Below are 23,487 nucleotides of genomic sequence, written 5' to 3' on the forward strand. Positions count from 1 at the left end.
GCCACCTCAGCGGTCTCAGTGGAAAAAGACATGTCATTATTTGATTGTTCAGCACTCACCACATTCACGTCCCGTACTACTTCGACTACCGTCTCAATGTCCTTCAGGCCTGGTGTCACCAGAAGGCGGGACAGTGCATCAGTGTTTTTGTTCTGATTGTCCTTTTTGTGCACAACGACCCAATTCAGCGGGTTCAATTCCAAGAGCCATCTAGCCCTTCTGCCCGTTAGGTCATTCTCAATGGACATACGCCATAGCGCTAAGAGTGGGCGATGATCCATAATTATGGTGAATGAGGAGAGTCCAAGATAGTGTCTAAATTCCCTCACTGCCCACATGATAGCCCATAACTCCCAGTCAAATGTGGACCAACGTCTCTGTGTTGCATTCAACGCACGGCTGGTATAGGCCACTACATACTCAAGTCCACCTTTTTCCTGTGCAAGCACAGCACCAACAGCCCACTTAGAGGTGTCAGTGTAAACTTCGAAAGGTGCTTTGAAGTCCGGCAGTGTCACCATGGGAGCCAAAGACAGCACTCCCTTCAAATAGTTAAATGAGTTGTCACAATCGATACTCCACACAAAAGGCACATTTTTGCCAACCAGCTGGTTCAACGGAGCTGCATGTTTTAAAAAGTCCTTGACAAAATGTCGATAGTATGAACACAGTCCCACAAATGCTCTAATCTTGGAGGAAGACTGTGGAACTGGCCAATTTCTAACCTTTTCTGTGTTTCTCGGGTCAGGCTGAAGACCTTTCTCTGAAACGACATGACCCAAGAATACCACATGATCCCTGGCCAGGTGGCATTTTCTGGGGTTCAATTTCAAACCTGCCGATCGTATTCTAGAAACCACCTCTTTCAGATGGGTTAAATGTACTTCAAATGTTCCACTATAAATCAAAATATCGTCCAGGAACACCATGCAAATGTGCCATGGGAGCCCTCTTAGCACTAGCTCCATCATCCGCTGAAAAGTGGTGGGGGAGTTGGAAAGTCCCATCGGCATGAAGCGCAGTAGTAAAGGCCGTTTTTTCTCTGTCTTGCTCGGCCACCTCCACCTGCCAGTAGCCATTACAGAAATCCAACGTGCTGAACCATCTGGAGCCCGCTAATGCATCCAGTGTGTCATCCACGCGCGGCAGAGTGTGAGAGTCCTGGATAGTGACACTGTTCAGATGTCTATAGTCCACACAAAAACTCCAGGCACCACATTTCTTTTTTACAAGCACGACTGGCGATGCCCAGGGGCTAAAGCTTTCCTCGATGATGCCATCAGCTAGCAGGCCCGCCACTTGCCTCTCTATCTCAGCTCACTTCTCAGGTGATGTACGGTATGCCTGCTGCTTAATAGGGGCCTGTTCTCCTGTTCTGATATAATGCTGCACCAACGTGCATTTTCCCGTATTCTGCCCTGAGGAGTTGAAGATGTCGCTGTACTCCTGCAACAGCGACGAGAGTTTCCCTTTGTCTGGTGTTGAAATTGGCGACTCACTTAAAGATATGGGAGGAGCTGCATCACAGGGGCTAGGAACGGCCCTTTCACCTGGGTCCTGCTTAATAGGCTGAATATCGGAATCAGCTACAGAATAAAACTCGCCCAGGTGCGTCACCTGTTTTATAGAAATGTCCTGTCCAGTAGGATTCAAAATCCGATCCTTAGTTAGTCCATTGTGCATGTTAGTGAGTGTGTGCGCCACAACCAGGCCGGCCGAATCAGACACATTAGGTTCCAAATACCCCACAAAGTCACTAGACCCTTGGACCACGCTAAGCAAACCAATCTTAACAGGCACAATTGACTCACTGAGGGGCGGAAATGTCATATTTGTTGCCAGAGACACATTGCAGCATGTCGGGACAAAGTCTTTGCTGGCAAGAAGTGGAATGGAAACGTCCCATAACTGCAGCTTAGCATGACTAATGTCCAGCAGGGCATGATTTTTCACTAAAAAATCCCATCCCAACAATACGGACTGCGTCGCTTCTCTCACCACATGAAAAACGTGTTGCCATGTTTCAGTACCCAATTGTAGTGTCACAGTAAGCATGATTAAACTCCATAAACGGTTTTCTTTGAGATGAGCGGCCTCTCTGCGTCTCATATGTCTGCATACGGCAAGCACGCCCCTGACAGCAGCACTGACCTGACTCACGTGACGGGGAGCGCGCTCTACTCCACTCATCTGTGCCGCTGCGGCTCACTCTGTGATTCTCGTCCTCCAAACAGTTAAGAGCTACTTTCATGCCCTTTCATAAACTTTTGAAGTTATGCTAACTAGTTTAACACCCACCAGAACACTCTAAAACACTAATTCAACTTTTCCAAAATAAAACCGCTGCCACCAATGTAACCAAGCTTCTGCATCGGGTTCGCCTAAACACTTTTGAATAATAAAATAATGAAAACGAGACTCAGAAGTTCCATGAACGGTGCACACTTTTAATTTTCCCACATCTCAACCACATGTCCTGCAGGGACCAACAGTAACCTCATGCTTATGCCCATCCCTCTCTTGCCTACGGCAAGTCCCAAATGACAGAATGTATTACACACACATAAATGCAACATCCCTATAGCCTTAACTTCAATTCAGACTTTAATCTGTTACAATACAATACGTAATAAAAGTAGATTTGATAAATAGTATATTTGCCCTGTGTAAATAACAATATATAGGAACTGTATCTAAAATAAATAAGGGGTGATAAATAAATACTAATACAACAGGCTGGAAAAATAGACATTTATTCATTTTAATATCCTATATATATTTGGAAAAAATATTTTCAAAATGTTTCACTTACATATAATTTCTATATATTTTAATGGTTAGGTGTTTACAGACTGAAAATCGAAAAATATCACACAAAAGATTTATTGGGCCTGAAACACATATACAGTCTGGAGGTGGCCATTGATGAGGTTGCATCTTTTGTTGTTCTAGCAGTTGATAAAGTAGAATTAATTTACTTTACACCATCTACTGAGCTGGAGTAGAATTGTGAAGTGGACTACATACAGTATACAGTATATTTTATTGTGCTTTCCTTGACATGGCAAATAATTGTACTTGTATTGCCAAAGAATTTGCAGCTTAGTTGTGAACAAACAAATTTTTTTTTTAAGGAAAATAACAGAAGACACAATATAGCCATTAGTTAACAACATTAGTTGACATTAACTAACAATGAACAATAATTTTACAGCATTTATTAATCTTGCTTAATGTTAAATCCAACATATAGTAATACAGTTTTTTTTAAATGAAAACATGGTATATGTTAACATTATTAATGCACTATGAACTAACATAAACTAATGAACAATTGTAATTTTATTAACTAACATTAACAAAGATTCATAAATGCTGTAAAACATATATTGATTATTGTTTGTTCATGATACCTAATGCATTAACTAATGTTAATGAATAGAATCTTATTGTAAAATGTTACCATTATTATTATTATACAGTGTATAAGTCTTTAGTTCTAAAAGCTATGGCTTGCACCCCCAGGATAATCTGTCAATAACTGAACAATGCTGTACACCAATTCTGAAGGATCTAATTCTTACATATCAATCAGTGTAATCGGAAAACATAAGATTGGATGTTAGTATGGAGGGCCAAATTACTCTAAATTAAATCATGAAATAAATATTTAAATAAATCATTAAATGCATAATGAACTGTTAAAAAAACTATAACAAATAAAAACAAATTCGTCTTTAAATTACTAAATAAATTATTGTATAAAATTATTGTCCCTTGTATTTAATATAAGCACTAGTTTGCATCCATTTAAATTTTTGCATTATCACTGGATTTATTTTCATTTAAGCATGAGCTTCATGTCTTTTCATTATTTTCAGTTGCGGCTATCTGCATGTCACTCAATTAAGTGATTGTCAGCATTTTGGTTGGCAACTTAAATCTGCAAATCTCTTATTGCACCAAGCTCAGCCATAGATGTGGTGTGAAAAAAACACACACACGCCTAAACTCACTAATAAAAAATGTATTTAAAAAAAGCAAAAACGCTAATCACTGTTGTTGAGTGACAGTCCAGTACTAGTAATCCTAAAAATGGAAAGACACAAAGCTTGTGCTTAAATAAAAAATAGTTTATTTTTGATAAGCACAAGCTTCGTTACTTTTCATTTTAAGGGTTACCAATGATATGGCTAAAATAAAAATGGACACAAACTAGTGCTAAAATTAAATATGAGGGGCATTTATTTATTTATTTCGGGATTAAATGTTTATTTAATTAATTTATAGTTTTAGCGTCTTCATTATGCATTTGTTTTTTTATAAAATATTTATTTAATTATTTTATATGTTTTATTTGGCCCTCCATACGTTAGATTTTTAATGTGATTGAATATGTAAATCACATAGTGGTTCTCAACCAGGGGACTGGAGCTCAGCAAACTGAACTTACAAGGGGGTCACCAAATGACTTAATAATAATAATAATAATAATAATAATAAAAACATTTATATTACAATAATACAATTTAATAAAAGTGATAAAAGTGCTAAAATCAAGATGTACAGCAGTTAACTGACATCCAATTTCTTATTTTAATACAACTCCCTTTAGTAACTGTTGTGTTTATTAAAGAACATACAGATTTTAAAAGTTCTGCAATCACAAAATTAAGTAGCTTCATCATTACAGCAGAAAAAATAGCCTACATGGACAATTAGGGGCACAAGTTTAATTTTCTTTTTTGTTGTTGTATGTTCTAGTCCACAGATACGTGTATGAGTTATATATTGTTAATGAGCTATTTTATAAACATATGAGCCCTTGAAGGTATACTAAACCTGTGAACATGCGAGTCTGTGAACGCGCCCTGCAGGTGTGTCGCGGAATGATGACGCAATATATTTTGACTGCGTTTTGATTGTTTATTTGATGCTGAGACGGGACTGCTGTCAGTGACAGTGAGTCAAACTCTGTTCAGATTTATAGAGGCAGTTTCTCTTACAGTGAATGGACTCGTCACAAGTATGCGTTGCTAATGAATGTGTTTCTGCAATATGAAGGATGGAAGAAGACGATGTGACGATCAGAGAGCAGAATTTCCACAGCCAAGTGCGCGAGTACATCGTGAGTACAGAGAGACTGAGAAGAAGACAACACATTGGCCAAACTGCGAACTATGTTCTCTATTTAGCCTCACAAATCCGCTTCCTCACTGGGATACTGAATGAACGTACTTTAATTGAAAATTGTGGACAATTTATTTGTGGAAACAGTTAGGTTAGTTAGCTAGCCTGTTAGCTTGGAGTTACCTACACATATTGAGATCTGTATTCTTTTCTGTGGCTATTATAAGTTATAAAGCAAAATTGAAAAAAGTGATTTGTTATTAATCTATTACTGAACATATAGATTGTGCTCTGTGGCTGCCCTGAAGTGTTTTCATACTGACGCACTGTTTACACCTACAACTGTAGGATTAATGCAGGCGTAGTGTTTACTGACTAGACAAAGACATTTATGGACAGACAAGACAGATTGCCAAAGACTAACTGTTTTTATCCAGCTGCTTTCATTTTAATCATAACTGTTCTACTCTGAAAGCTTGTTTACTGTTGCTGGTGTATATATGAGCATTGCAGGTTTGTAGTGTTTATTTTGGGTGTTTGGATGTAATGAGCAGGGGCGTAGAATCCGGGGGGGATGGGTGAGAGGTAACCCCCCCCCCAATAATCAAATCAAGCAAGAGTAACCCATTCAACTTAAATATTATTATAATTTGTAAAGAATTGATAATAATAATAATATATTATAATAGTAATATATAGTAATATATAGTAATATATCTCAATCGTGCACCTTTAAGTTTTAAACCCTCACACTTTTATTTTGACATTCTAAACTTTCCAGGAAGTCCTGTATGTGTTTGTAGGCAAGTTCACAGTAGTTTAATTCACTTCTTATTCAAATTCTAAATGCCATTCTAAATGCATATTATAAGTGAACTTAACTATTGAGCATCTACATCTGAGATGTTGTTCGTGAGTAGTGCTCAAATATTGCGCACCGCTGTGAAGGCTAAAAATAGCCACGGATGTGTGTAAACAGAGCAGCGCCATTCACTGACGCACTGGAGCTGCACGTGCATTTTATATATTTACTTATTAAACAAAGCCTTTTGTGATTCACAGAGCTATCGCACGTCTTCAAGTGGCTTTGAATAAAATGCACGAGTCATATGAACTACTTTAATTGTGTTTTTATGGTTCTTTTATTTCATTTTTTTGGAGCTTAACAGTAACGAACATGACTAACACACAGTATCGGATTTGGATCGGGCTCGTCGGACCAATACCCGATCCATTTAAAAACGTCAGTATCGGAGCCGATACCGATCCAGGTATTGGATCGGTGCATCCCTAATGTTTATAATTTGTAATAATAAATTATACAGAAGTAGATGTAACTACATACAGTACACTGCGTAAATTAAATTCTTAAACCCAAGATAAACAAATAATTAATTCAAAAAGGTCCATTTCACAGCAATATAAATGTATTAACACAGGAATAATTGCATGAAACAATCTATCACAAGCTTGAATGTTTACACACACACACACAAACACACACACACACAAATTAGTTACACAAAAAAGTCATTAACCTTACTTAATCTGAAAGAAATTAAATTGCTTGTAAAAAACTTTCTCAACTAAAAATGGAATTTTTTTAATGTGTTTTGGCTGTTCGTTTACACGACAACACCGTTTTGGGGCCTGAAAATGCAAACTTTTGAAAACGGGTTTCAAAGTGCACGTTTTTGAAAACGATGTCGTTATCGTCTCCGTGTAAACATACAAAAATGCGAATTTGTGAAAACGATGACGTCATGCTCACGCGTATTACGTGTTATATAAAGTGATGGATTGATAGGCATTGTGCAAATAACAATAACAATTTATTCATTTGAAGTGTTTTGTATGGAGTGTGAACATTGTACATTAGGCAGAACCTGCAATTTGAAAATCTTGAAATGTGTGTATGGATTCAGATGGGAAAAACTTATTTGTATTTTAAATGTTATTTATTTATTTAATTTAATTTGATGTACCTTTACCCTGCAATTCATTCACCCACCGCTTATGTATATAGCCTATAGACAGAGATGTGATGCCATGTACAGTATTCAATGATATGCTTAGACTATGAAAATATGAGGTAGTGAAAATGCATGTTAGATCCAGTGTACACAAGACCTCTCTCTCCGTCAGATGATATCCATATATCAGAGTTCTGTCTGATATCCAAAACCAGTCAACATCAACAGCTTGTTATGTTAACTTACTCTCCTACCAGCCCAAGAGTCAGCGGGGGGAATACAGAAGAAGGCAGGAGATGAAGTGATAGTAAAAATGAGCAGAGTTTATTGCATAATCTTGAGAGTTCAGTCTATAGCCATGCGCGCGAGACATTCAAACTACAATGCGGAATACAGGACTGTGTTTGTGCTGCTCAAGATTTTGAATTTATTGACGCTTCTCCAGCAAAGTGTAGATTTACTGCATCACTACTACCACCAGCGATCGCCATCTTCATTGTTTGTATTCACCGCTCTGTGGAAGAATGCTTATGCGCGCAGGTGCATAGTGTTTCTTTACAAAGTGACATCGCCAACTACTGGTCTGGCATGTATAATACAGTGTTTTTAGTCGTTTTCGCAGATCCGTGTGAACGGGGATCGTTTTGACAACGTTGTCATCTGTATGCGAAACTTTTCAAAAACGCAAAGGAAAAACTTTTCCGTTTTTAGTACATCATTGTCGTGTAAACGTAACCTGAGTCAGTTTCATTCAGCCATCATAATTTTGTTGGATTAGGTCAAATCAATGTACAATGGGGTCAGTCCATCTCAAGTGGTCCAATAATTGTTAAGTTGGTTGCTTGACCATTTTTAATTTTCCTAATTATTATTATTTTTTTTTTGAGTGATTACCTCAATGTATTGGTATTGCAAAACCACCAGTTTTTGTTTTTGTTTTATTTTACTTGGTTTAACCATGACGGCCATCTTTGTGTCATGGCACATGATACATTTTGGTTATACAGCTGTTTACGGAAACCTCAATGTCTCGGCTCAGGATGGTCCTAGCTCCTTTGAACAAAAACTGATCTCTAGAGCACATTACAAGGTACATATATAAACATTTTGCACATTCTTGTTCCTTAGACTTAGAACTTAAGTCCTAATATAATGTTCAAGATAATAATAATAATTCCTTACATTTATATAGCGCTTTTCTAGGCACTCAGAGCGCTTTACATACTATAGGGGGACTCTCCTCAACCACCACCAGTGTGCAGCATCCACCTGCCATCGTGCGCCAGAACGCTCACCACACACCAGCTATTGGTGGAGAATAGGGTGATGTAGCCAATTCAGAGATGGAGATTATTAGGAGGCCATGATAGATAAGGGCCAATGGGGGGAATTTGGCCAGGACACCGGGGTTATACCCCTACTCTTTACGAGAAGTGCCCTGGGATTTTTTAATGACCAGTGCTTTTTTACAGGATAGTGTCCCCGTCACTATACTGGTGCATTAGGACCCACACAGACTGCAGGGTGAGTATCCCCTGCTGGCCTCCCTAATACCTCTTCCAGCAGCAACCTTAGTTTTCCCCAGGAGGTCTCCCATCCAGGTACTGGCCAGGCTCAACCCTGCTTAGCTTTAGTGGGCAACCAGGCGAGGGCTGCAGGGTGGTATGGCTAAAACATGTACATGTAAACATGTAAAATACTGTTCATTTTTGTTATTTGTTATACTTATTACATCTGTTCATATCTCAAAATGCATGAATAAAGTAGGGGTTGCCCCAGATTTCTACTAGCCCTAGCTCTGTAACCAGTTGAATTACAGCAGAATGCTACTATAGAGGACTTATTTCTGTGAAAATGTCAGGTTCCAATCTGGTCCCCCACCAGAGATATTCAAACCGAAAGTGAGGGGAATTGTAAAAAAATTACACTCTCACCCCCATAAAGAAAACAAAAAAACAAAACAAGAGAAGTCTCTAACCTGAAATGTTCTGCATGGCATGCACATTATACTTACCTAGGTACCCCCTAAAAAAATTAAGACTGAAACTCGAACCCTTCCCATTATAAATGGACCTTAAAAGTGGAACTTTGAGCAATCTTGAGCATTACATTAGGACTTAAGTTCTAAGTCTAAGGAACAAGAACAAGAGCAAGAACACTTACCTTGTAATGTGCTCTAGAGATCAGTTTTTGTTCCAAGGAGCTTGGACCATCCTGAGCTGAGATATTGAGGTTTCCGTAAACAGCTGTATAACCTAAATTTGTCATGTGCCATGACACAAAGATGGCCATCATGGTTAAACCAAGTAAAATAAAATAAAAAAATGGTGGTTTTGCAATACCAATACATAGAGGTAATCGCTCAAAAAAAAAAAAAAAAATTAAACAAAATAGGAAAATTTTAAAATGGTCAAGCAACCTGTATTGGACCACTTGAGATGGACTGACCCAATAGTAGTATTAACTCAACTTTATTAGGTTCGTCAAATTAAATTAAGTAATTTTCTTATGTGATAGCAACTGCTTATAGAGCCCTCAATTATATAATCAATTATAATTTGAAAGTGAGAGTCCATCCTCAACCTAAGCACGTGTCAGTCTTCACCACATTGGTAACCCCCTGTTGGGCACTTCGTTCAGGAGTGGGTTTGGTTATTAGCAATAATTAATGATCAAAGATAATTATTAATTATTAAAATCAATAAAACATTGATTAGAATCAACATTAACTTTTTAATCCTTGAAATCAACAATCATCAAATATAACTATCAGTTATCAAATTCAATAGAATATTAATTATTATCAAAGATAATTATTAAAATCAGTAGAACATTGATTAGAATTAACATTAGCTTATTAATCCTTCAAATCAACAATCATCAAAGATAACTTTTAATTATGAAAATCATTAGAATATTAATAAGAATTAATATCGCCAGGGCACCACCCTGGAATCAGAGACTAATAACCAGACAGTATAGAAGTCTCAGTAGAGGATCATTCTCTTAGGAAAGTCAACATCCAAAGGGACATTCAAAAGGAAAACAATGAAGGCTTGAATCCGAGCACTGGCATCCTCTGCCAGCCCTTGACACAGGTGCATGCAGAACAATACCAAAACTCTTCTCTTTAAAGTATAACAAAGTTTATTTATGCAGTAATATCAATTAATAATCAACACAATGCAGTCAATAAACTTCTGACTTCCAACTACAAACTAAACAGTAATATGATTAGATATGGTTACAGATAAGCCTATAATACATGAGAGGAGGGTAGGGGTGTGTGTGTGTGTAAGGAGAGAAGGAGAGCACAAAATGGCGGGTGTGGCTCTCGTGGAGTGTACGTCACGTGAGGTTTCCGGCCAGAGAATGTGGCCGCGAATGTGGGTGGAGAATGGCGTCTGCTCGTTTAACACATGGCTGGTACAATAACTTAGCGACAAAGCTGGGCTCTATCGCTAAGTTATATGTTCGCCAAATGTATGTGCGAGTGTGAGGGGTCGTGTGTGTGTGTGGTTAGTATGAGAGAGAGAGAACAGAGTGATGGCATCGAAGCCGGTTTTAGCGATCGTGGGAGAGAAGGCAACCATTAGTTTTATCACTCAGAGACACGGTGAACGGCTTGTAATCCGTCCACCGCGGTCGTAGGTTATTTAATGGATAAACTCAGTGTGCCGGTCTCACCTGCGATGGCGGAAATGCACAAACAGCCCAACATGGTTGGAAGACAACTCAGCAAATCTCATTCGTGGTAACAGTAATTTACAATAATACCTTGAGTATTATTAACGGCAATGAGCGGACTCGGCAGTCTGTAAACTGTACAAGCAATAACCTTGATACACAAGAATAACACTATAATAATCTATCTCTGCCCAGACATAAACCTCTTAAGTCATGTGAGGACGTGGGTAGAATGTGTGTTCGTCCGTTGTTTGACTCCGGCTCGGTTCCTCGAAGCTCGGATGATGACGGGAGGCCGTTTCCTCGCTCTGCCGGTGGGCAGTATGTCGGCTGATTCGGTGGGTTGGTGGGGAAATCAGTGAAGTCGACTCGATTGAAGAAGGAAGAGAAATCTTCTTTCTTCACTTCTGCAGGCAAAAGGGAGAAACGCAGATTGCTCGGCGGTATCCTTCGGATCCGTTAGTGTGCTCGGTGGAACACGGAGAATCTCGGCTCGTCCAGCGAGATGGAGATTGTATGGCCAAAGCTCCGACCTAACAGACACTCTTTTTAAATACCAATATAACATTACATTAAACATTAACAAATCCCCTCATATTCTCCTCTTACTCAAAAATGCATAAAATAAAACTTAATTTCAAAATGTTTTCACCCAATCCAGTCCCATGCAAAGCATGCTGGAAAATGGAAGTCCCCTGCCCAGTTTCATCAATGCTACAAAAAGTATTCATGTAGTCTAAACTCAAATGAATTAAGTAAATGTCAGTTTTACAAATTTAATTGGATAGAATGGAATGAAATCATAACATCACAAAATGTTCTAAAGTTGTTTTGCTTTAGTTCATTTTCATAAAGTAAACTGAACAACCTGCTAAAATCCTTTTTTTGAGTGTACATTATGTGTTGATTCTTATGCATATGTGACTAGAAAAAAGGTTGTCATGACAATGGACACTGGACAAGCTCCTTTTGTTCTTCTGTTTTTTAACTGTTGGTCTATCACATGCGTCAATCAGACATTTTGGCCGTTGCATTGCTTCTCACTATTTTTTCGGCATCTTGCAATATGAGTGTTATGTTTTTAAGACTGGGTGTCGAGTTAAACATAACTTGCCTCTTAAGAACCCCGGCCATCGGGCCATTGTTATTTTTGAGCCCTGAGCTACACCCATGCAATATGATTGGCTGATTACCTTGTTAATGGGGTAATGACAGCATATTATGTTCACAAGTGTTTCACAAATCGTCCTAAATGAGTCAAACTGGTGGAAATTGATGACTACTAATTACAGAATTAAAGGAACAGTTTACCCAAAAATTAAAATTCTGTCATTATTTACCACTTGACACCCAAAAGCATTTGAACACAAAAGGAGATGTTAGGCGGAATGTAAGCCTAAATACAATACAATACAATATACAATAGAAGTGTATGGTGACTGTGGCCAACATCTCCTTTTGTGTTCCACAGTAGAAAGAACGTCATATGGGATTGGAATAACATGAGGGTGAGTAAATGCTGATAGAGTTTTCGATTTTTGGGTAAACAATCCTATCCCTTTAACTAATCTGCCACTTGGACAACACCACTTTTTGTCAACTGAAATAAATTTGAGTCTCTGTTACTGACCACTCAGCTCAGTTGAATAACCTTTGACCCTGCGATGTTCACAGAGTATTGGTTGACTGATGGCCAAAAAAGAAGGTGGTTTTTAAAAATCATAGCTGAACAACAGTTAGTAGTCACAATAAAATATATATGAAATATGCTTGTTAATGTATTATTAGTTATTTTTTGAAGCAATGTTTATTGCATCAACTTTGCATAGCTATGCTCTCATATCTGGTAATGCTGAACTCTGATTCAGTGCTCTGTAGTTCTGTTACGCTACAAGCAAGGTGTAATATGAGTTAAAGTTCAAGCATGACTGGTATGTTTACATATACCAATCCATCAGTCTGTCATCTCAAAATACACCCCAGTGTCCTGGACACTCTGCTGATTCATGCCATATAACATGGCTATACAGCTTTATAGATTATATACAGGTATATCATTTTTTTTATGCGGATGTCGTACTTTATCTCCTGTGCTGTTACTTCCAAAATACTGTAGTTTGGAATGGATACAAGCAAGAATTAATTCTTAACATAATAAATACAGTATATTTCTGGACATAAACTCTTACTTTGGTTAAAATTTTCAGTCTATTGCATTCCTTTTCACATGTTGATAAGATGCTCATTCTTTAGGCACTATACATTTTTAGCTTTGTCATCTGTTTTCATTTAACAGGTAGCATGTGTATGAGAGTTTATAATGTTAAAATGTTTCTTTATCTCTTTCTGTCTTTCTAGATCTGCTTCCTCCTGTTTGCAATACTGTACATTGTATCATACTGCATCATCACACGCTACAAGAGGAAAAGCGGTAAGAATGACAGATCCAAACCTGTTTTTGCATTGGAAATGTTGGAATATGTAACATGTCTTTTTTTTTTTCTTCTAATAATTACGCTTTTCAACCAGGGGGAGATAACACTTTTAGAGTGTAGCAGAAGTATTATTTAGTAGAACTTTGCACTGACAAGTGTTGTCATGGAACACAACAATAGAATTGTACTGGTCGCTGTTTTTCTATACAGTTAGTCCCCATAGGGACTGTTATGAACCCCTATTAACTCAGTGTCAGTAAAGGGGAAGGTAAAGTAAAAAAGGAATGTGCAACTTTGATACAAAATAAAATTAACATTATTCAGTACCCAATGCAAATTAGAAAGCAAACCTAAAGGGAAAAACACGCAGCATAAAGAAATTAAGGAAAAATTAACACTGCACTAAACATGTAACAATTAACACAAACACATGATCTGAATAAACAACTTAAATACCTGAAACTCTACAAGTCAGCAACACTGGCTGGTAGAAAAGAAAATAGAAAATGACCAATTATACTAACTCAAGAACAAGTTCAAAACATAGGAAATAAACTCGACAAAAGAAAACAAACACTCAACCAACTGAGCTCTGACGAGCAGTTGAGTCGCAGGTGAGCAAAGGTGGACCTAAAAGAACAAACACACACCCATACACACTGAGAGAGAGAGAGAGAGAGAGAACGAACGAGCGAGATAAAGAGAATGAAAGATACAACTCCAGACCAAGGTCTCAGACCGTAACACTACCCCACCTAAAAGAAGAACCTGCTTTCCGACAGGTTCTGGATAGAGAAAAATGGTTAAGCAAGAAACAAAGATTTCACAAAATACAAAAATTATAAAAAATGCAGACATTAACAGTGCCATCTTGAGAGGGCATCTGAAACGTTTTTTGTTTTTGTTTTGTGTTTTCGTTTTTTTCGAATATTGAGATTATATTTTTGAGCCATCAAAGCCCAACGCATCAAGCGCTGGTTATAATTTTACATTCAGGTTAGGAAAACGGCGGATTGTGATCTGTATAAACCACAACAGGAGTGGAGGTAGAACCCACATAGACATCGTACATCGTACACATCTTGACCTGGATGAAGGAAATACCACCTTCAACTCAACCTAGTGAAGACCGAGCTCCTTGTCTTTCCAGCCAACCCTATTTTTGAGCACAACATCACCGTTCATCTGGGCTCATCTGCAAGAGCACCATCCAAAACGGTCAGAAACTTGGGGGTAACCATCAACGGCCAACTCAACTTCACAGACCACATCTCAAAAACCCGATCTTTGCACTCTACAACATCAGGAAGATAAGACCCTTCCTCTCTGATCATGCCACACAACTCCTCGTTCAGTCTCTTTTCATATCTAGACTGGATTACTGTAATGCTCTATTAACCGGCCTTCCTGCATGCTCAATCAGGCCTCTGCAAATGATCTAGATTGCAGCAGCACGGCTTGTCTTCAACGAACCCACGAGAGTGCATGTTACACCCCTCCTTGTCTCTACACTGTCTGCCGGTTGCTGCATGTATCAAGTTCAGGGCTCTGATGTTGGGATACAAAACATTCACTGGGTCTGCTCAAGCTTACGTACAATCATTCCTGCAGAGCTACGCTCTCACCAGAAGGATGTGGTCCGCGAATGAGAAAGAGGCATCAAATCACTTTCCCGGACTTTTGGCTTCATTGTACATCGATGGTGAAACGGCCTTCTCAATACCATCCGTAAAGCAGACTCCCTCTGTCTTCAAAGGATGTCTAAAGACTACTTTTCCATGAGAACTTAACCCTGCTCAAAAACTCTTTGCTAATACATTTGAAACTTGTAATGCAGCACTTTTCATGTTAACGTCTCCTTAAGTTGAATCGCTTATGCTGTTTCTTTCCTCATTTTGTAAGTCCCTTTGGATAAAAGCATTTGCTAAATGAATAAATCTAAATGTAAGTTTTCGCAATATAGATTTTAATGTCTGGTGACAGCGTTCCAGAGCACCCTGTGACTCAAGGATGGTATGCACTGGACACGTGCGACACACCAGGGGCTGCAGTGTATTTAGAAAAGCTTTCAACATAAAGTTTTTAACTGTATCTTGATTAATCTGACTAACCCCCAAATTACATTTATCTAAAGTGTGATCACTTTTTTGAGCATCAACAAGCGACTCAAAGCGATGCATATGACTTGTGTGGTGTTTTCCAAGTGTTCTGTAGTCATATGACATAATAGCTTTGTGCAAGGAACAAATTGTGTACAAATCATTCAGACCGGTTTTGTGAACTGGATTGTTAACTTGGAACTCAAGCAATGCTGACTGGGAATAGTTAATTTTTACAATAACACTGGTAACTGAACACTTGCACTTATCAAGTCAGTGCAGCATAAACACAAAATGAAAGAGTGTACCTTTTAATTTTTTTGTCTGATCCTTACACAAAACTATTATATGGCTTCAGAAGAATTGGAATATAGTGCACGAGTCCTATGGACTATTGGTTCTCAAAATTTTTGACTCCAAGGTTTCCCAGTGAACAAGGCAACATTTGTAGGCCTCGTCCCTCCTGTTTGCTGAAGCCCTTCCGTGGTCCACGGCCCCCTTGTTGAGAACCACTGCTATGGACCACTCTAATTATACTTTCATGATACTTGTATGGTGCTTTTGTGTCTTTTTTGAAGCTTGGGAACCTCAGTCCCTTTTCATTGTAATTGCATGGAAAAAAGCGACCATTACAATTAGTTTTTTTTATTTATCGTTTTGTGTTCCACGGAAGATAGAATGTCATATGTGTTTGGAACGACATGATGGTTAGTCAATAATGTCAGAATTTACCATTTTGGATCAACTAATCCTTTAAAACCAGTCATGTTTGACTTTCGAGGGTGATATATGACCTTTTAAGCTTCAACTAGGAACTCAAATTCCTAGTTGACAAAGTAACAATTTTATTTTAAGGAAGTTTGTTTGCTTGTTCAATTTTAATAGAAGAGGTATACACCTTTTGTTACTCAAACCACACTTTATCTTTAGGGAATACAAATTCCGATGAGTAGCATCCAGAACACAGTGCTGTAAAGCAGTGCCACCTCCTCTAACCTCCCTGACACAAACGGTTTTATGAGGACAATAATAGTACTTAAGCAGGTCACCTCTAGACATTTAAAAGTAGCTTGACTAATGTCAGCTAACACCCGTGGAGAGTGTCAATCACAGGAGAAGCTAGGCTGTCCCTGTCTCAATAACAGTATAGATAAGCTGAGAAGATTTTACCTCAGGCCAGGACTTTCATGGGTCTGAAAATTCATTTGAAATTGAGTTAACTGCTATTTGTGTAATTAGTTTAGAGCAAAGCTTTTCTATACTTTCTTTGTTCTCTCTCACATTTTTATTGCTCCTTTACTCTCCATCCATTGTGTTTGTTATATACTCCCCAATACTCCCCAACCCCCTTTTGATTCTTGACAGCCACCATCTTGCTGTATTATTATAAATGTTTATTTACATGTTTGTGATTTATTATTAACCAGTATTGTTTTCATGCAGCTTTCAGGTAAATGAATCGAGATAATGCTTTACATTTATGAAACCATCTGTCACGTCTCATCTGTTTATTTGAAAACCATGTAATCTGCAATTTTGTGTTGCAAGTTTACAATAAAGAACTTTACTCTAGAAACAAACAGTTGACTGGCACTTCTTGGAAAGAGATTTTCAGAGCATCACAGCACTAAGAGCATGACATGAACACAGCCTAACCTTAATGAAAGCTCTGATTTGTTTGTGTAATGCAGCAAGTCATATACTTTTAGTAATCTGTCTATGGTATATTGGTTGATTTGACTTTGCTGTCTTGTGCCAACAGATGACCAGGAAGATGAGGATGCCATTGTCAACAGAATATCGTGAGTTTTCCCATACTAACCATATCTGACATAATTATTAGGGCCATCATTTTTATGGAATCATAAAAGGAGCAAGTTTTATGTGACTCAAAATCAATAACATTTTATTTTTGCATTTTGTTATTTAATGTTTTTCTATTCATTAATGGAATATTTCGGGTTCAATACAAGTGAAGCTCAGCATTTGTGGCATAATGTTGATCACAACAAAAATTTATTTTGATGCCTCTCCTTTTCTTAAAAAAAAAAAAATCTTGGTGAATGGGGCTAATTTGTAAATGTTAAAATACTCACTGTTTCAAAAGTATTGCCAAAAGACAAACAATATGGCTGTTAACATGATTTCAGTGTGATAAAATCGCCTACTAACCTTTTCTGTGTAAAGTTATATCCGTTTTTACAACTTCGTTGCAATGATGACAAAACACTATAAACCCTGCAATCCCGCAAAAACGATTTAAACAACTTTACAGATCAAATAATAATCGTGTTTTACAGAATAATTAATGAAAGTGCTTTTATAAAATTATAAAGTTCATACAAGCTTCATTAAAAGCTTCTGCCTTAAACCCTCCAAAAATTGACCCCATTCACTTCCATTGTAAGTGCCTCACCGTAACCTCAGTTTTCATCTAAATACATTTTTGTGGTAATCAACATTATGCCACAAATGTTGTTGATTTGGGCTTAACTTGTAATGAACCCGGAATATTCCTTTAAAAGGATAGTTCGCTCAAAAATGAAAATTCTCTCATCATTTTTTCACCCTCATGCCATACCAGATGTGTATAACTTTCTTCTGCTGAAAATGAACAAATATTTTTAGAAGAATATCTCAGCTCTTTAGGTCCACACAATGCAAGTAAATGGTGGGCAGAATTTTGAAGGTCCAAAAAGCACATAAAGGCAGCATAGAAGAAATCTATAAGACTCCAGTGGTTAAATCTATGTCTTCAGAAGTGATATGATAGGTGTGGGCGTGAACATAAATATTTAAGTCCTTTTTTATGATAAATATCCACTTTCACTTTCACATTCTTCTTCTGTTTTTGGTGTTCTTTGTACTTCTCTAAACCTAACCTACTGGGCAGGGAGGAGATTTTATATTAAAAAAGGACTTCAATATTTATCTGTTCTCACCCACACTTATCATATTGCTTCTGAAGACATGGATTAAACCACTGGAGTCTTTGTGATTTTTGGACCTTCAAAGTTCTGGCACCATTAACTTGCATTGTATGGACCTACAGAGCTGAGCTATTCTTCTAAAAATCTTCATTTGTGTTTGCAGAAGGAAGAAAGTCATACACATCTAGGATGGCATGAGGGTGAATAAATGAGAGAATTTTCATTTTTGGGAGAACTATCACTTTAATGAACTATAATCACTTGTATTTTCTTCATGTTATATCATATTAATAGAATATGATCTTAAACCTAAAGAGAGCGAAAGTCAGTGATTTAAAAAGTCATTAACATAATGTACAAAATATATATATACACATACTCTTTTTACTGACAGTTCACATTTCCTGTCTTTTTCAATTTCTTTGCCATACCTTCCATATATATATTTTTTTTCTTCTTTTTTTCCAACCCCAGTATGTACCTGTGTACATTCACATTGGCAGTGTCTGGAGGGGCCGTCCTCCTCTTGCCATTCTCTATAATCAGTAATGAGATCCTGCTCTCCCTTCCCAAGAACTACTACATACAGTGGCTCAATGGATCACTCATCCATGGTCAGTATTAGCCCTTTCCTCTCTTTCCTTTTCACATATTGGTTGATGTTAATCCTAACTTCACAAGTCTAGTTTTGTGTAGCTAAGTAATGAGCAAAGATCAGATCTCCTCTTAGAGGGATAGATGTCAGATCTGTGAACAAAACAGGTTGTCAGGGCATTTGGATACTTTCAATCTAAAGTAAAGCTAGATGTTTCCAAAGCAAGACAAAATGTTTACTAAAATAGGACTGGGACAAAACAGAATTTTTTGTGGCTAAATCAACTTAAAAAAAAAAAAGGAAAAAAAAAAGTTGATCATTATTGTATGGATGTATACCCCACCAATCTATAGTCTGTTGTGTTCAACAGAAACATGTTGAAATCACTGCTCTCCACAAGCTAGTTTAGTGTGCCACACAATTGTAAATAAAAGTCATGCAAGACACATCACTGAAATAACATTCATATTTTGGTTTGTGACATGTTTCCATGGCTGTTCCGTGTACATTGATGTACAGATTTGTAAGTGGGTACATTCATAGAATAGATTTTATGTTAATGTGTTCTATGCTATTTTTTTCCAAAAAGCCAATTTTCCCTGAATGATTTTTTCCTTTGTTTTAGTCATGGCCACAAGGTGGTGTCAGTGTTTCTTACTTGTGCTGACAGTTTCCCTCTTATACTTACATGAGAACAGGTTTTTTTGTTTCACATGGTAGTGCTTGACATTTTGAAAAATAAAAGGCTAGAAGTTTTGATTAGGTAATTATATCAGTTATTAAGGATCGGCCAGTGCTTAACTTCATTTCATACAATACATTTATACTGTAGCTTAAATCACACTGTGTTTTCCATATGCTGTTATTATAAAAATGTTATTGATGAGCTAAGTTATTAATAACCTTTGGATGATTGGATTGCTTTCTCTCCTTTAGGCCTGTGGAACCTGGTTTCCCTCTTCTCAAATCTCTGTCTCTTTGTGCTGATGCCTTTTGCCTTTTTCTTTTTGGAGTCTGAAGGCTTTGCAGGTTCAAAAAAGGTATGAAGTTCAAACACTCTTAACAGATGTTCAATATTTTTAGAAGCCGTTTTACTCAACATTAATTTGAAAATGAGATTTTCACGTTATAAATGTTGTTTTGTTTTGATTCAACCGTCAATCAAACCAAATTGTCCATGGTTTGTGAGTGTTCTGCAAGCATGAGGTTTTGTGTTTATATTCTTGTGTTTGCATAAAGTCCAAGGAGACAAAAAATGTTAGTCTTGTTTTCAAGACATATATTATTAAAGGTGCACTCATTAAATTCTTGTTCACGTTGTCTTGGAGTTGCACTAACACCAAGGGGCGTGGATGCAGCATCGTTCAAACGCAATAGTTTTCAGTTACAGATGCCATAGAAATTCACTATTCACAAAAAACATTTAATACTAATCACACATGGATGCGCTAAAGAAACCACGCGCATCTTCTCTTGTTATATGTGTTTACTGGCTGATGCCGCTAGTCTTAAAGAGACAGTACACAAGTAAACAATAATGCAAGTAAACACTAAAAATGTAATAAAAATATATATGCAACATAATATGAAATTTCAAGACATAAGTGAATGGAAGAGACTGAATTTGAAAAAAATGTAAAAGCTAAAATGTGAGCAATTTGATCAAAACTAATGATAAAATATAATTTGTAAAAATTTATATTTTCGAATTTTACCTAGAAGGGTTGCCTAGAACAGTGTTTCTCATTCTTTTCCTGGAGTACCACTAATACATTTTGGATGTCTCCTTTATCCAACACACCTGATTCTACTGATTAGCTCATTAGTAGAATGCCCCTTAATCTTAATTGAGTAGGTCAAATAAGGGAGACATCCAAAATGTGTAGAGTTAGTGGTACTCAAGGACAGGATTGAGAAACACTGGCCTAAAAGATTCCTTTATAATTAAGAGCATTAGATGAGAGAGAATTTATTTTATGTGTAAGCAGAATGGACACTGTAACAGAAATGTACCCATATGAATTGATATCGAATCGTGATCGGAATCGAATCGAGAGCTTGTGAATAGTAATCAAATTGAATCGGGAAATCTGTATCAATACCCAGTCCTAACCCTGTCTTTTGATCTCATCTCGTAAACACACACACACACACACAAACACACACACACAAACACACACACACCATGTTGGTGCGGCTATCCTTATGAGGACTGTCCATAGACATAATGATTTTTATGCTGTACGTACTATTGATTCTATCCCCTAACGCTACCCCTAAACCTAACCCTCACAAAGAACTTTCTGCATTTTTACATTTAAAAAAACAATAAAAAAAATGCTGTTTTTAAATTGATTTGAATTATGGGGACACTAGAAATGTCCTCAAACCACATTTGTAGCATAATACCCTTGTGATTATCAGTTTGTAACCTAAAAAAATGTCCTCGTAAACCACCCAACACACACACACACACAAACACACACACACTTGCTCATGCATGAAGTTAAAAATCATATACACTCTGGGTCTATTCCACAACTTAGTGAGCTGCCTTGCTATCTCCTGCCTAATTAGACACCTGTCCTTGCAGCATCCTAACTGAAATGGAGCCTGATAAGAGACCAATTTGGAACGCTCTTTATAGATAGCAGCTCCACGTGTCATTCAAATAGTGCTCCTTACGCAGAGCGCACAGGAGACTCGACTCAAAACTGATTTCAAAACAGATGACATGAGAGGAACGTCGCGATACTGAGCATAAATGCGCAAAGCACACACACATTCCATTTTCTATCATATTAAACTTATCTTTTATCAATATTTTACAGTATTGAATGGATTATAAGTATATTTATAATACAAATTTTTCCCCCTTCATCTGCTATATTGGAATTTTTTTTTCCACCGAGCTCATCACGGTGCATTTTTGGATCGCCTACCCAGGGAAGGATACATACGATGATACCATAGAATTTGGCCAAAGTGAGATATCTTAGGAAGCAGCATAATTAAGATACCTCCCTTTTAGAACATCCTTTGCATTGGATGCATGCTTATGATATTTTAAATTGCTGCCTCTAGATGCAGCTCACTAGGTTTTGGAACAGACCAAGTATCTAAGAACACTGGCCCACATATGCGTGGTCCCAATATATGATCTCAGAGGGTTTATATTTTCTGACATGCATGTCTACTTAAAGATGAAACATTGAAACCATTTTCACGCATTTGTACAAACCAATGCTCCCATATACCTTGGATGCACACTCTTACTTACCCACTCACAGGCATACACTATTATGTGTGACCCTTGTTATTTTGCCCACTATCCTACCCCAGATAATGTAAAACTTCAAAAGCAGAATGGCCTTAATTGTACAGCTCATTTAACTTTGTCATTAGCTACTCAAAGAATGGCTGTCACTGGTTCTAATAGAGACTATAAACCAGCAAACACAGGCCATCACAATAGAGTCTGCAGATAAAAATGAAAGGGTGGGAGGGAATGCATCAGGTTGCCCTCTATCTTAGTCTCACAGTTTGAAATCACTCCTGGTTTATGTCCCTCTTGGCAAAGGTACATAAAGATTAGTTGCTAGTTACTGTAGTTTATGAGGGCTACGCTCATTTGTACGGGAGTGAAGCATACTGCTTCATTTTCTCTCCTTTGCACCATGACTGTTTCTGCCCATTGATCAACCAGAAAGACGGAAGAGAGGGAAGCACTGCTTTATGTTGGCCTACACGTCTCGGAATAGCTGGCAGAGTGTGTGTGTGTGTGTGTGTGTGTGTGTGTGTGTGTGTAGCAAGAGAGAGGAAATGATCGGAAACTGCCGCTTGTATGAAAGCCCCCTGCTGATGCAGGGAAGGGTTAAGTCGTCAACCGCAGAAGCCCATAAAAGCAAGATTTCATGTTTTCTTTTAAAGTATAAAGTCAAATGACCTGCTTGTACCAGTCTCCACATTAGATGGTTAAACAGGGACGTATATATGGTATATTACAGTCAGTAACTGGAGGAAATGAAACTGGGTAGTTTGTTAAAAGGTTGTGTAAGCTGTAACTGGTGCTTTTTATGAGCCAGTGTTTGCGTTAGTACTTCATCAAATGTAATAAACAAAACCGACAATAATATGTTGCATAGCACTCTGTGGGGAATGAAGGTGTCCATTAATGCTTTTTTTTTTTTCATGGCCCTTCAGTGTTGTGTATTTATCTTTGACAGGATGCCATAGTTGAAAAATGTACACAAAACCTTCATAATGCTATGTTGGATGGGAAGCAAGATGTAGTGCAATGGGACTGCAGTTCTGATTTTATCCAACAGATGGCAGTGTTATGATTTCTGTTAGGCTGATCTTGATGCCTCAATCAGTGGCATCTAAACCTCTGAGGTTGTGCTTATAGTCTTATTATAACTCTTTACCATGCATTTGAGAATAAGACTAGTGAGATATATTGGTTAAAATGATGCAAATGAACATCACTTACACTGTCGGCCAAAAGTTTGGAATAATGTACAGATTTTGCTGTTTAAAAAGGAAATTGGTACTTTAATTCACCAAAGTGTCATTCAACTGATCACAAAGTATAGTCAGGACATTACTGATGTAAAAAACAGCCCCATCACTATTTGA

The 23,487-nt window shown here is 37.5% G+C and overlaps 1 protein-coding gene across 3 annotated transcripts in view; it reads left to right on the top strand.

Moving 5' to 3' along the window:
- Positions 1 to 4,923: 4,923 nt before the first annotated feature.
- LOC127451802 (limb region 1 protein homolog) overlaps positions 4,924 to 23,487 on the top strand; it is a 67,631-nt gene continuing 49,067 nt past the window's right edge. For 2 of the 3 annotated variants that reach the window (XM_051716770.1, XM_051716751.1), the window contains exons 1-5: positions 4,931 to 5,128; positions 13,149 to 13,221; positions 17,087 to 17,126; positions 18,729 to 18,868; positions 19,786 to 19,889. In XM_051716770.1, coding sequence (XP_051572730.1) covers positions 5,066 to 5,128; positions 13,149 to 13,221; positions 17,087 to 17,126; positions 18,729 to 18,868; positions 19,786 to 19,889 — 420 coding nt within the window. In that variant the 5' untranslated portion in view covers positions 4,931 to 5,065. Of the gene's footprint in view, positions 5,129 to 13,148; positions 13,222 to 17,086; positions 17,127 to 18,728; positions 18,869 to 19,785; positions 19,890 to 23,487 lie in introns of all 3 variants that reach the window. The other variant, XM_051716762.1, reaches the window with a different exon arrangement.

Source organism: Myxocyprinus asiaticus, chromosome 2 (assembly GCF_019703515.2).
Source record: "Myxocyprinus asiaticus isolate MX2 ecotype Aquarium Trade chromosome 2, UBuf_Myxa_2, whole genome shotgun sequence".
Lineage (NCBI taxonomy): Eukaryota > Metazoa > Chordata > Actinopteri > Cypriniformes > Catostomidae > Myxocyprinus > Myxocyprinus asiaticus.